Source organism: Amblyomma americanum, chromosome 1 (assembly GCF_052857255.1).
Source record: "Amblyomma americanum isolate KBUSLIRL-KWMA chromosome 1, ASM5285725v1, whole genome shotgun sequence".
NCBI classification, from domain to species: Eukaryota; Metazoa; Arthropoda; class Arachnida; order Ixodida; family Ixodidae; genus Amblyomma; species Amblyomma americanum.
The window spans coordinates 164535516-164548784 of NC_135497.1; the positions used below are offsets into that span (position 1 = coordinate 164535516).

Below are 13269 nucleotides of genomic sequence, written 5' to 3' on the forward strand. Positions count from 1 at the left end.
TATAATAAAGTCACGCGCTTCTGACGCCTCGCAGCGCAGTTTTTTGCGAGTAGGCTTCACTCTAATTCAAACAATTAATTAAAGCAAAGTCTCGGAATATAACAAAAATACCTTTTTTTCCAGAGGTGTGCGCGAGTGGAATTTATTTTGCTGTTCTAGTTGCAGCTGCGTAAGATTATTAAATGATTTTTTTCCCTTACATTGGGCTTCTGCAGTTACATGCTTTGCTAACCTTTGAACAAGGATGCCGTACCGCAGGAAGAGATTCTGAATGTACCATGCATAAGAACAACGAAGAAAAAGCATGTACGTGTATGCAAAGATTCAAGATCAGTATTAGAGATGACCAGGCGAATTTATGTCGGCCTAGGCAATTTCCGGCATTTGCTGACAAATGCAAAGCAAGGCCTGTATATAGTGCCAGGATGTCGTGGGTGGCGGCTACGCAGGGCTTGTAACAAGGAGAACAAAAAAAAATGCTTGCTAAACCGCCGCACAGACGCAGAGACAAGTTCCAAAGAGGCTGGACGGGCCAAGGAAACGGCGGCGGACGAACAAAGCTGGTGTTCCTTTCCAGTGAGCACATTTCACGCTCACGAAGCAGCTATTCTGCGCAGCTCAAAGTAGAAATTTGTCGCCACGAGCGTCAACGATCCGCGGCTTGGAAATCGCGGTTCCGTTTCCTTTCACACCGCCCTAGCACCACCAACGTCCCAATCATTTCCTCGCGAGGGACACATTAGCTTTCCGTTTTTTTTTATATGTATCAAGGTGCCATGCTGAAATGACCACTTTAATTGTTTTTAGATTAGTTTATGTAGACACGTAAACGACGTTTTCAGTGCATACAGGGGACAGACAGAAAGCACTGAAATGTCTAAAATCGAGCTAGTCCAGCTTCATGTCAAATGAAATCAAATGTTTATTTACATTATCCAAATGTTTGGGCCGCAAAGAAAAAGCTCATATTGGATCTTGATGGCGCGCCTGCGCTCCGAAACAAGTTTCTAAATGTTGTTAAATATAATGTACTGGCGACAACACAACAAAGTAATTCCATTTGATAACTTGGATACACTGCTGAGAGAAAAAAATGCGAGCAGAACAACATACAAGATATACTTAGAAGAAATAGAACCAAGGTCGTTCCATTGGGCAGACCAATAATCAACATAATCAACTAGCAATTAGACGAACAAAACACAAGGTAATAATGGAGTTATTACTCATTGACATCCACCCAAACGCAGCCAAACGGCTACAAAGGAAAGCTAAACATCAGGCCAAAACACAAGGCATGACCAAAACGCAAGGCATTGTGCAAACTGAAATCAGTAACCGTAACACCATCATAATACCATATTATATTTGAATATGCAGTAAATACCCGTTAAATTTGTTTGCTTCTCGTCCACAATGATGTTTCTTTTGAGCCTACTGCGTTCCTTGCAAGCGTGGAGGTGGCAGCCGATGGACTGAGGGTCCGTGCTGCCGTAAGGCACCCTTGGATAGCCTGCTTTAAGCCTCCGGCGTTTCGTGACGCCGTCGACGGGAACTGGATACGCTCATTCTTTCTGCTGCTTCCAAGCTCTTCGGGCTCATGACGAGAGACCACCGGCGTCTCCCTGCGTTCCTCTTCGCTCCTGATACCACCTGGCTCCCTTCTGTCGCTTCCTACGGCGCAGCGCCAGCGAAGCGTCACACTAAAACCACCCGCGTCCGCCCTGTCTGCAAGGTATCCCCGCTTCACCTGGGACGATCAGCACCTGGTGAACACTTTCATTTATTCTGTAGTGTTGTACGCGAGTTGAGTGTGTGTTTTTCTTGTTTGCGTTTCCGTTTCTTATTGTCCCTTTTCCTTTAAATTATAAATACGGCTTCGTTTTGTTTTGTTTTATCTCTTTGTTCTCTTGTTCGAACCTGCACGCGATAGCGTTCGATCCCCTTCGGAAAGTCGGGGACGCGCTACCAATTCACTACGGCACCTATTCCTTTCTTCTTTCAGTCCCTCCTTTATTCCTTCCCTTACGGCGCGGTTCAGGTGTCCAACGATATATGAGACAGATACTGCGTCGTTTCCTTTCCCCCAAAAAACCAATTATTATTGTTACCAATTCGCGATACATTCCGTTGTACTTTTTCCGCGCGTGCACCTCCTTCTACACACGAAACAGAGCAGCGGGTGTGGCGTTGCGCAAACATCACCAATGTGCACTCTTCTCAGGAGAAGGAACACATAAACGGACTTCGCATACATAAGCGCAGAGACAACGCCGAGCGAAAGTAGCGTTCTGCAGAGACTGTTATCGCGACCACCGATAACTTCTCCGATAGCAAGGGGGACTCTCGTGCGAGCCCGAGAGGCCGCTCGGTGACACTCACTCGCTGGTCTTGTCGAGCAGCTCCTGCGGCGGCTGCACGAGCTTGGCGGTCTCGGCGCCGCCGTGGCTGACGGCGGCCACACGCAGCTCCACCTCCGGGTTGGCCGTGCCGGCCTTGGGGTAACGCAGGGGCAGCACCGCCGGGTACTGGCCTTCGTACAGGGGCAGCGGCATGGTGCTCACGGCGCTGTCGTTGAAGGTGGCGTAGCAGAGCCGACTGCCGTGGGGCGACCACCAGAGCGCCCCGCTGGAACCCAGCACCTCCTCCTCGTACAGCCAGTCGGCCACGCCGTTGAACACGACGCCCGGCACACCGGTGTTCGTCAGTTGCACGGGGGACGAATCGCCCACGCTCGGGATCAGGTACAGGTTGTTCTCGAACACGTACGTCTGCGGGTGCGCGGCAGAGCGAGCCCGTCTTCAAAAGCCGCGTTGTTTAAGGCGGGCGCACGCGATAAACGTCAAAACGGAGACTCGGGTCAAAGACCCGGAATCGTTATTGTAAAATTAAGAGCATCTCCCATCATTTAATGGGATGAAAATACCCTTTGACACGTCAGCTCTCAATGCTCACAAAGACATGCATGAAGAAAAGCCAGAACGCGTTTCTTCATACCGCGTGGTCGCTGCTGAGAGACAAAGTGGCACAATATATGTTTGGTATGAGGGGGATATTGGCAACGCCAGGATATATCACCGGCTTTCCGGTGGGCACGAGCGTCGCGTAGCTTGACTTCGGCTTTGGCAGATTGCAAATGTTTAGAAAATGTTCTATACAGCCCTCAAGCTCAGACTGTTTCGATGGTTCCCCCGTTAACTTCAGAACTTCCTATCTTATCTACTTACATGTAATGATGCGGAATATATTCCATTCATTGCATAAACAGACTAAACTGGCCTTGTTTACGCAGCAGGATTATCATGCATAAGGTAGCGTGGCGTCGATGATATGCAGCAAACAATAGTTGAGAAAAAAACAAGGACGGCTCGTTACGCACCAACTGGCTTCCAGTTTGGCCCCAGGCAGCATATTGTAGTTCTTCCTGGTTCGAGCTGTGCTTCAGTGGAAACACCTCTCTGAAGGACGGAACGACAGAGCAGATGGCGAGAGACAAGTTAAGCGCCTACAAGGGCAGTTTGAGGGTTTCATTGGACATAGGAGAAAAAATAAACATTCCGAACGAAGAACTAAATTGCACGCAAGGTATAAACACGTGTTTCGCACAAGTTAATTAACTTTGTGCTCCGCTTTCACGGTTCAGCGGCTTTGGCGTTCTGGGCCTAAGCCCAAAATTGCGCGCGCACTTCTAAGCTGCGGCGGCCGTATTTCTGAGAAGGCGGAACGCAACGGCGTTCCCTGTGCTAAGGCTTCCGTGTGTAATGAAAAACCCCAGGCGGTCCGGAATAATCCGTATCAACCGGCCGGCCGCTGCCCCTTTCGTACCTACGGAGTTCCCCTGGGGCACAAACTGCCGCTGGCTCAAATCGAAATTTTGTGGCCGTTGAACGTGTGCACGGTAGCCTTAGCTGCTTAAGTGCACATTTTTGCACAAGCAAGTTACGCGCCTACCGGCACATAAACAACTTTTTAAAGTTCTTTGGTTTATTAACCAGGCAAGTGACATGACATATTGCAAAAAGCGTGTTATAATCTACACAGAACTGCATGCCTCGTTATTCCTAGTGCTAACAAACACCACGAAAGCGATACTTGCTGCGAAAAAAAAAAACACCAATGCAAGCGCGCAAAAAGCGAGCTAAGAGAGAACAGGCCCCTCATAGAGCGGCCAGTGCAGAATGAGGGCCCAGTTACCCGAATTGATGTGCGAGCGAGGCCAGTCGTAAGTAAACAACATACAGTTCCATGATAAGTGCGCTGGCACCTGATCGCCTATTGTGCCGATGCACACGCTAATGTAGCACTCAAATTCACTCACACACACAAAATGCGTCCGCTAAATTCCACCAGGCTGAGCGTCAGAGCACTTTGGCCTAGGGTGCCTCGATGCCAGCGCCGCCGTTCAGGGTGGTGCCATCCTTTGACCGCACCCACGCCGCCTCTTACTCGCTGCGGCACCATTTTGAAACACAGCAGGCGGGCGCAGTTACTCGGTGCACGCAGCTGTGCTTGCGTTGCTCGAGGCACAGTGGCTGCGGATGACTCGCTGGTGGTTCAGCTTGTTTGAGAGTGTTCGACCGCATGACTGACGAGCTTGTCAAGTCCACTGAGCCATCATGACAGGCTGTTGTGTGCCAATGTGCTCCGAAGTCAACGCGTCGTCGTTTGTGTATTTTTATGTCGCAATGGCATCTATGGTCAAAGAGTGCCATGGCACAATGTATTTTTCGATTACTCAAGGTGGGGCAAAAGACCCATTTCCCAAGCATTTCACCCTAAATAAGTCGAGCACCAGACCAGGGGAAAGCTTGTACCCATTGTATCACCGGTGGGTACCCGGCGGCACTGGGAATCGAACCCCGCACCTCCCGCATGCGAGGCGGATGCTCAACCACTCGGCCGCCGCTGCGGTCCCAGGTCAACGCGTGAAGTGGTGCGTTGTTTTCTCTTCTCCCGGGACTCGGAGCAGTAATGAAGCTGAAGCAGTAATAAAGCTCAATTTTCAGGTAGCAGTTATTTTTCCAAAAGACTAACCCATCACCCCCCAATTTTGCAGGCAGAATAGGAATTGCACGCATAGGCATCGTTAAAAATTGCAGTTTTTTTGTTAAAACTAAACCATTTCTGGTGTCTTTTTCACAAAGCATGACTCGTCAAAGTCGATTACTTTGATTTCGGGTTTAAAATTTTAAGAAAAGAATTACTGCAGCTATTTAATGACCTCCAATTTACCCTTCTTTATGGAGGTTTATATGAATGGTTATTAATGAGTACAGATGGACTTGAATAAAATAAATACAATGAAAAATATAAGCAAATATGTGTTTCACGAACAGAGGAATCGCAGCAGAGCGACCGGTGCGCATGTTCATGGCGCAAGCAAAGTCTGCACATGAACGCGCGCGAGAGTACTAGCTCGGTGTTTGCGCGCCTGTCAGAAAAATGAAACGAGCGAAAAACTTGCAATAATCCTTTATCCTATCGCCAACCAGAGACAATGAGTTTTCGTGAGCCTCGAGCAAGAAAACGCAGGCGGAGTGGCAACGTTGGTATAAGGTGGCATTTTTTTTATATACCAAACAGATGTAATTGCACCCCTGTGAGCAATAAACAGGCGAGCAATTCGCAGTTACACTTTGAAAGATTAAAAAGCACACGGACATCAGTTGTTTCGAGCAATACAAACGGAAACAGCCCGCACGATAAAAGCGAAACCAACTGCATCGCGCGAGACGCGCGGCTGTTATCAAAGCACAGGACTTTATAAACCAAAAAGCACGCAGCAAAATTCGTTGGAGGCACTTAGATATCTCTTAACTGCGGGAAGGCGAAAGCCTTTTGCGACTCATTGCACTGATTTGAATTTGAGCGGTGACGTCACGCTGTGCGTGCGCAGTTGCTGCTTGGCGGCCGACCACACCACCCGCCACAGAGGGCAGTTTGCTCACAGTCCAGTTGGCAGGTTGTGATCACGTGACAAAGTCATGTGACACGTCACCTAGGATTTAACGGACGGACACCGTCAGGTCACGTGACCGGACGGGCGGTCACCGCGAGTATGAGTCATTAAAGGCTTTCTCCTTAAAAGAAAGAAAACGATTTCTTCCACTCGCACGAGCGGAAGCACCTGCTGGACAACGGATTTTAAAAATAATAGCGTGTTTTTCTAACCAACAGACGGCACACTAATTGTTCAACCTCGACCACTCGGGGTCCTAAAATTAAGTCGCGCAATTACGTCTTCGACCTTCGGATGATAAAATGACTATTATGAGTAAAAAGATGCGCAGTGAGATACTGGTGAAAAAGACTGTTCAATTCAAAGCAAGTGAAGCGCGCCGAGAGCCTGAACGGCACCGTAACGAACGCTAGCACAGCTGTTGCCATGTGATTCAACTTGGCGGCACCGTTTAAGTTGTCTCCACCCTGAACGGCAGCGCTGACATCGAGGCACCCTACTTTGGCCTATGAAACTTGAAAGCACGAACTCTTGGGCGAGTTGGCTTTGTATGATATACCTGAAGCAACGCAACGGCACACGGCCTAAGAAGAGATTAGAGGCAAGGATAGACCTATGATACGTGTTCTGTTTACTTTCTAGCTCCAATAGACACATGATGCGTTGGATAAAAATAATTTGTTCGAATTTACGGCTTTTAACCAACGCTTCTGAACAGGCCACAGCTATCCGCAAGGCGCCCTTCTACAGGAAAATTTCGCAGATAATTCGTACATCGGAATACGGTTGGCGTCATGAGCATATATGCATCGACAGATCCATATACGCACGGCCGGCAGCCACAGTTTACAGGATGCGAGTGTGGGAGAAAAAAAATGACTTCGACGCCGCCTCTGAAGCCAATCGCCTGAAATGCACGCAAGTATGAAGGAGCATACGGGCAAGCGCCATTCGCTCAAATCAATACCAGGCGACTTGGTCGTGAAGTCAACGCCACAAGAAACTTGTTCTCGACCAACCGCACCCCTTAAACTTTTAAGTCTGCACTTATTTTAGGACGAAGTGACTAGACCCAGAAGAGTTGCACGAACGCAAACTACTGTTAATGTTCGCACTGGGAATGACGTGCAGCAACGATGATAACTCGCGCGTCCACGCGTGCACGATGCGATGCGGTTACCACGTGACGATCTCGGGGAATGTCGGCTATGCTTTTTAAAGCGTCTCCGTTAAGAACGAATTTCCTTCTATTCGAACAGGCTTTATATTCTCTGAGAACTCAAATTAACATGTACCTGCTATTCTACAAGTAATTCGTTCTGACTGAGTAGTCACCCCAAAAACTTCAAAAAATGACCCTTCAAAAATTTTGATCAGCACACGTAATGGTCTGACGTTAGAGATATGAAAAACGTCTTTCGTAAACAATACAGAAAAATCGCAGCGTGAAGTGCATGATCGTCTGGAGCACTTTACGCCGAAGTTAAATCATTTTTTTTGTTTGGCTGCAGCAATCTTGCTGCGGTACTCGCTCATAGTGCGGTATTATTGTGAAAAAAGACCGAGTATGAAAAAGAATGCAACAACGACAAGATTCGAATAGCCTCACCTGTTCGAAAAATCATAGATCTTGTACTTTGCGGTGAACGAATGTCGAAACACCTGAAATGAAAGTGAAAACGAAGAGTAGTCAGAGGAACGGAGAGGGGCTGAAAAAAGATTGAAGACGTGCACTTCTATCAGAAGTCATGCAATAAGCTTCGGAACGACCGTCGCCGGCAAGGCCCAGCTTCCGTCCCATATCCACAGCAACCTTATCGTTACCCCTCTCCCAAAAAAACATGCACCCAGAGTATCATTTCGCTCGCAACAAGGACAGGGCTAAGTCTCTGCAAAAAGTATGTAACAGATCAGACAGCGGTCTACGTCGACACCGCTGAATACCCCGATCGCGATGCTTTTTCACTCGCGGTTGTAAATTGTTGTGAACGGCCGTTGGTTGCGTGCTCCATTCCCGTCAGATTGTCTGAAGAGGCTGAGGAGGCGGCCATAGCCTTGGCGATAGTCTCCACCTCTGCAGAAACCATCTTCAGCGACTCTAAATCTGCGATTCGTAATTTCGCCTAAAGTCGGGTCTCCCTCGTCACCCTACCTCTCCTCCACTCCACCACGGACTAACTCCGCCCGATCCAATTGATCTGGATCCCTGCGCATTCATCCCATCCAGGGAACGAGGCGGCCCACAATCATGCCCGAGGATTCGTCGACCGGGATGTGTTGGCGAGAGATCGTATGGTTAAATTTTATGACATAACCATGCACTACCGTTTAAGCAGACTTCTATATCCCCCGTACATATTTCTCTAGCCAAACCGCAAGAGGTTGCGTGGAGGCAGCTCCAAACGAACACCTTCCCCAACCCCGCGATATATGCCCGCATATACCCTGGGGTCTACTCTCCCTCCTGTCAACTATGTGGCCAACATGCCACTCTATCCCACATACTCTGGGCTTGCCCTCAGGACACCCCTCCGCGAGGTTTGCAGCTCTAGAATCCAGACCAGTGGGAGGCCGCATTGCTCAGTTCCGACTCGGACACACAGATCCGGGTTGTGACAAGAGCCCTAGAAGTCGCCGAACGCCACGGGCTCATGGCCACTTGATGGGGATATAACCCCACACCATCTGCTACTTTTGTCGACGAAAATAAAGTTTATCTTCCTCTTCCTGAATTGTGCGTAGAGAGACTATTTGGCGAAGTACAAAGCAGGCGGGATTCATATTATTCAAACCGCCTAAGGCAGCACAAGGAACTAGAGTCCTTTCCCAATCGTTCGTTGTGGCAGCGCGCTTTCAGCAGCCTTCTCATGAACCACTTTTTGTCCTTTGGGACTGCGTAGATTAGGTCTGCGTGCAGCCCTAACCGCCAAGCGAGGAACAATAACACACCATAATGATGTCTCCCTAGCGTGGCTTGCTTTGCAGGCGTTTTTCAAACTACCTTTGCACTAAACGAACAATGCGCAAAGATCTCACTTGATCAAAATTTGCGCTTGCGTTTGTTGTCTGTTCATAACGAATACCCGAAAAATCAGACTAAGCTACGAGACACAGAAGGCAACGCTGATGGAAAAGCAGCGCCTGTTCTTTATTCTGAGTGTCCATTTGATGTCTCGTCACTTGCGCTGCTTTTGGGGAACGGTTGCATAAAGCAAAATTACACATCAAAGTCAAAAGTAAAAAAAAAAGGAAAAGCTCACTTACGGGCACAATGTCGTGGACAAGTAGCAAGAAGTTGAGATCAGGCGACATATAATACTTGCGCACGTCATATTGTCGCTGGAAAAAAAAATAGAGAGGGCGAATTAGTGAAACAAAAATCAACCGGTGTTCTCACGTGCGACATCAGACAACTCGCGCATAAAGGAGAAAAAGAATGTAGAAAAAAGTGAATGAAACGGCACCGCTCCGCTCAGAGACCTCCGAAACAAGTCTGAGTTGCAAACGAGATTGTTTTTCCTTCGTCGCACCGACTCGCGCCCCGTGTGCTGCTGGATCGGGCCAGGATTGTCACCGACAGGTAAACACATCAAAGCTGCAATGCGGTCCAGCGGAAATTTCCGGGGCGACACATAAAATGCGCGCCTCGTCCACCACGAGCGCCTGGGATGCCGAAACCTGAACGCGACTTTGTCCCCGCAGCGAGAAGGTCTTCAGAGCCAGCGGCGCTCTTGAAGGCTTTCACTTGGCCGTTCGTAAAGGGCCCGCCTGCTCGCCTCGTTAAGATGTCGCGCGTTTGTTTGCCATCCAACGACGCTGTTACAGGGCGGACGAAGCTCAGGGCGCGCGATACACGAACCCCTCTAGTTCACTGGCGTCGCGAGCGCCGGCGCGCAGCGCTGTAAACGTTTACGGCTCGGTCGGCGGGACGAAGCGGCGGAACGAAGGATCCACGCACCGCGGATACAGCTCGGTCCAGCCAGCTCGGTAAGAGCCAAGGCCGGACCGGCCAGCGAGCGACTCTCGTCGGGGGTGGACAGCGCGAACGACGCGGGGCAGACGGAAAGAACGCTTCCTTGACATCTCGGTTGCCTACGGCAGCTTCCCGCGTCGGCATTCGCACAGGCACGCACGCAGCCAGGCCACTGAAAGAGCAGTAAAAGTGCCCGCAGAAAAATGCGCCGAGGGGCGGAATAAAAGAAAAAAAAGAGAGGGAGAGAAAACGAGCGGAAGTTCAGCAACTGCTGCCATTTTTTCCTGCCTCGCTTTGTTTCATTTCTCTGCGTGGCGTTCGATCGAAGGCTCCCGAAGCTCTCAATGAAATTCCCAGTTGTCTAGATAACGTTCCTGCCGTCTCTCTCAGCTTGCTGAACGTCGTGTCACAGCGTCGTGTCTAATGGAACACGCATTACCCCGACTGGCCTACGGGCCCACGCTTTTACGTCCAAACTTTCACCGAACTGTAGGGCGGGCCCCGTTGCGTCTTCTTCTGCTCTGCTTCTTTCTCTTTTTGTCGCGCCGCGTCGTTCATCTCTTAGCGAGGACGGAAGCTCACACCCGGATGCGCTTCGAAAGGAGTCCACTGGACTCCCGGGTACGCCGACAGGAAAGAACCTGGACGTGGCGGCGCGCTAGCGTAAGGCGACGTACTACACGAACAGTCACACGGTGACATGACTGAGCTCCCTTCCGACACTTTAAAACTGCCCGTACCTCCTCCTTTTTCCGGTGTTCGTCTGGGTTTAATTACCATTCCATGACGCGATAAGAACATAGGTAGGGAAGAAGAAATGGGAAGTGAACAGTGAGCTTTGAATCGTAGTGTGAAGCAGATGGCGACTGAAATACAGCTTCCCCCCCCCCCCTACACGCACACACACGTACACGCATGCACACATAGCCCTAGGGGGGTGTCCTACTATTAGCCCGTTATACTTAGTGGCACGGGCAGGGATACTTTATTTTTCGTTCTTTTTATAGTCCCACAATCATTTGTGTCCCTCCGCGTCTGCTTGGTGTGACGATTTTAATTAAGGTAATTATGTTGCACCAGCACGCCAAGCTTTCAGTACTTATGAAGAATCCAATATATACGCCACTGGGTCAAATGAAATATATTCCGAGATTTAACGTAACCGGCTGTTGTGATTTCCACTTGTGTATAACATTTGGAAGACACCCACTCCAATTTAAAAAGCAGAATAATAAAAGGTCAATGAAAGGCGATAGTCTGGTTAATATCTACACAGGAAAAGGTAATTAAAAAGATAGCAGGAACAGGTAATGGGCAAAACTCATTTCAAAATTAAACTAGGCTCTCCGAGCAGGCGTTGAACAACAATTTTCTTCAGGAGTACTTCGATAAGGAAAGACGGTCGGACGCACGAATTCGACAAGGACGAACAAAAGCGCCATTGTCCGCCAAGCCAGACAGGCACCAGCCACTCGGGATGCTTCCATTGTTGTTGCTTCCACTCTGTCGTAGTCATTGGGCGCACAACAGCGCTTTTATCAGTGTGTTCTATTCAGCGGAGAGAGCACCTGAGCATATTCTGCTCGCCCTGCTGCCTTTATCGAGTTGTGTACAGTTTGTCGCTCTTATCTTTGTTCGTGCCAACCTTTGTCCCTGCCCCGTTGCCCCCAACAACCTGCCTGTTATTCGTTGAGGTAATTTTTATGCCGGGGCCCGGAAAGGAAACAGCGCCGATGAAAGGAAGACGTATGTAACTGAGAAACCCCGAGGCTGCTCTCCCTGCGCGTCGCAAACCAGCGCACGCGGGCGTTGGGAGCGCGCGCCACGGGGTGCCTCCGTAGTCGGCTTCCGCACTTGGGTTGACGAGGGGGAAGAAATAAATGCCAACGGTCGCGATCCCGTTGGTGGGTTCTTTGCGCCACGTTCTTTCGGATGGAGCAGAAGAGCCGCGCGACGCTGCGAACTTTCGGTCTTCGGGCAGCGCACGCAAATATTTGGATAAAGTGGCACAAAAAGCGACGAAGGATGCAAAGAAGACACGAAGACACGAACACCCATGGCAACATTTCTTTTCTAGAGCAGTACAAAAATACACGCGCGTCAGTTTTACATGCACGCCTGGGATCACCCGCACATTTGTCCGTGCCTTAGCCTTCTCTGTCTCCCTCGCCTCTTTGTCGCGCGGCGTTGCGCAGTTATGGGAACAATGAATAACTGCGCAAAAAGGACGGGACAAGAGAGAACTTCGCTTGTCTCGTGTGGTTCTTCGTTCTTGTCCTGTCCTTTTTGCGCAGTTATTCCTTGTTCCCATAATGTCGTACCAACAAGCCCCTCACCGCACTCTTCTAGGTGGCGCAGTTACTCTGCATCAACGCGCCTGTTTCTCCATTTTGCGACACAAATGTTGCTGCGTGGAGAACGCTTCGAGTTTGGGCGCACTGTATGTATAAAGCGCCCTTTTTTTTTGCTTGAATAGAAAATGTTTCCTGTTACGTAATGCTTACAATACCAGTGGAGAGCGGTAAATTTTCTGTTATTCACTGTCTTGCACAGAAGTCTTCATACACGTATAAACAATAAAGCATAAAGCGAAGCTCCGCTTTTCGCTGCACATCACAGAAATCTCACCTAGAGAACGAGGGCAAAGTAAAAATAGAAAGCAAGTCACCAAGACGAACTTTCTCGAGGCACCCCGCAAGCTGCGTGTGACGGAGGTGTTGCGCGCAATGTCGTGGCATGCGCATGAGTGTGAGGTTTAATATACGCGCCCCTACACACGCATGTCCCACGCAGTAGTCGTGAAGCGACGACGATACGTCTGCAGAATAACTCTTGGCTGGGAAGCACACGCGTTTTCTTTTCTTTTCTTCTATTTTTTTTCTTTTTTTTCTCTTTCTTTCTTTCTTGCTCAGCGACCTGATGCGACCAGAGAGACCCCAACTTTTGCGAAAGCGAGGCTCACGAATGTAGTGTTGTGCAGCAGCGTCCTCTTCTCCCTGTTCTGAGCGTTGTACAGCACCAGCGCGCCATCTGCGTCCCGGTACACGAAGTCGGTGGCTGCGAAAGACAAGAAGAGCAACGCGTCAGGCAAATAACAGTGATAAATAAATGAAAAAAAAGACACCATCCGGAAGGGTCGAAGAGAGACACGACAAAAGCACGCCCCAGTCGCGAGCATATTCTAGGGTGCTTTTCTGTTACCTGCGTGCGTGTATATTCGCACGCGACTGAGACGCATGAGGCAAGGGACGCCTCCGAAATTATGCATATTCGAGAGATAGCGCAGTTAGCTCGCAGCGCCATGTTGCGTTAACTTTTGGTTGTCCCAGTACAGTTT

The 13269-nt window shown here is 49.4% G+C and overlaps 2 protein-coding genes across 18 annotated transcripts in view; one reads left to right on the forward strand and one right to left on the reverse strand.

Annotated features, from left to right (window-relative positions):
• Nucleotides 1-13269, reverse strand: part of LOC144114112 (prolyl endopeptidase FAP-like) — a 377138-nt gene that overhangs the window by 33681 nt on the left and 330188 nt on the right. For all 17 annotated transcript variants that reach the window (XM_077647601.1, XM_077647605.1, XM_077647606.1 and 14 more), the window contains 5 exons: nucleotides 12895-12989; nucleotides 9224-9298; nucleotides 7569-7621; nucleotides 3380-3458; nucleotides 2383-2771 (listed from right to left, as the gene is read on the reverse strand). In XM_077647601.1, coding sequence (XP_077503727.1) covers nucleotides 2383-2771; nucleotides 3380-3458; nucleotides 7569-7621; nucleotides 9224-9298; nucleotides 12895-12989 — 691 coding nt within the window. The remainder of the gene's footprint in view (nucleotides 1-2382; nucleotides 2772-3379; nucleotides 3459-7568; nucleotides 7622-9223; nucleotides 9299-12894; nucleotides 12990-13269) is intronic.
• LOC144114114 (uncharacterized) overlaps nucleotides 2610-13269 on the forward strand; it is a 169603-nt gene continuing 158943 nt past the window's right edge. The window contains exon 1 of the mRNA XM_077647616.1: nucleotides 2610-2744. The gene's annotated coding sequence lies outside the window, so the exon portion shown is untranslated. The remainder of the gene's footprint in view (nucleotides 2745-13269) is intronic.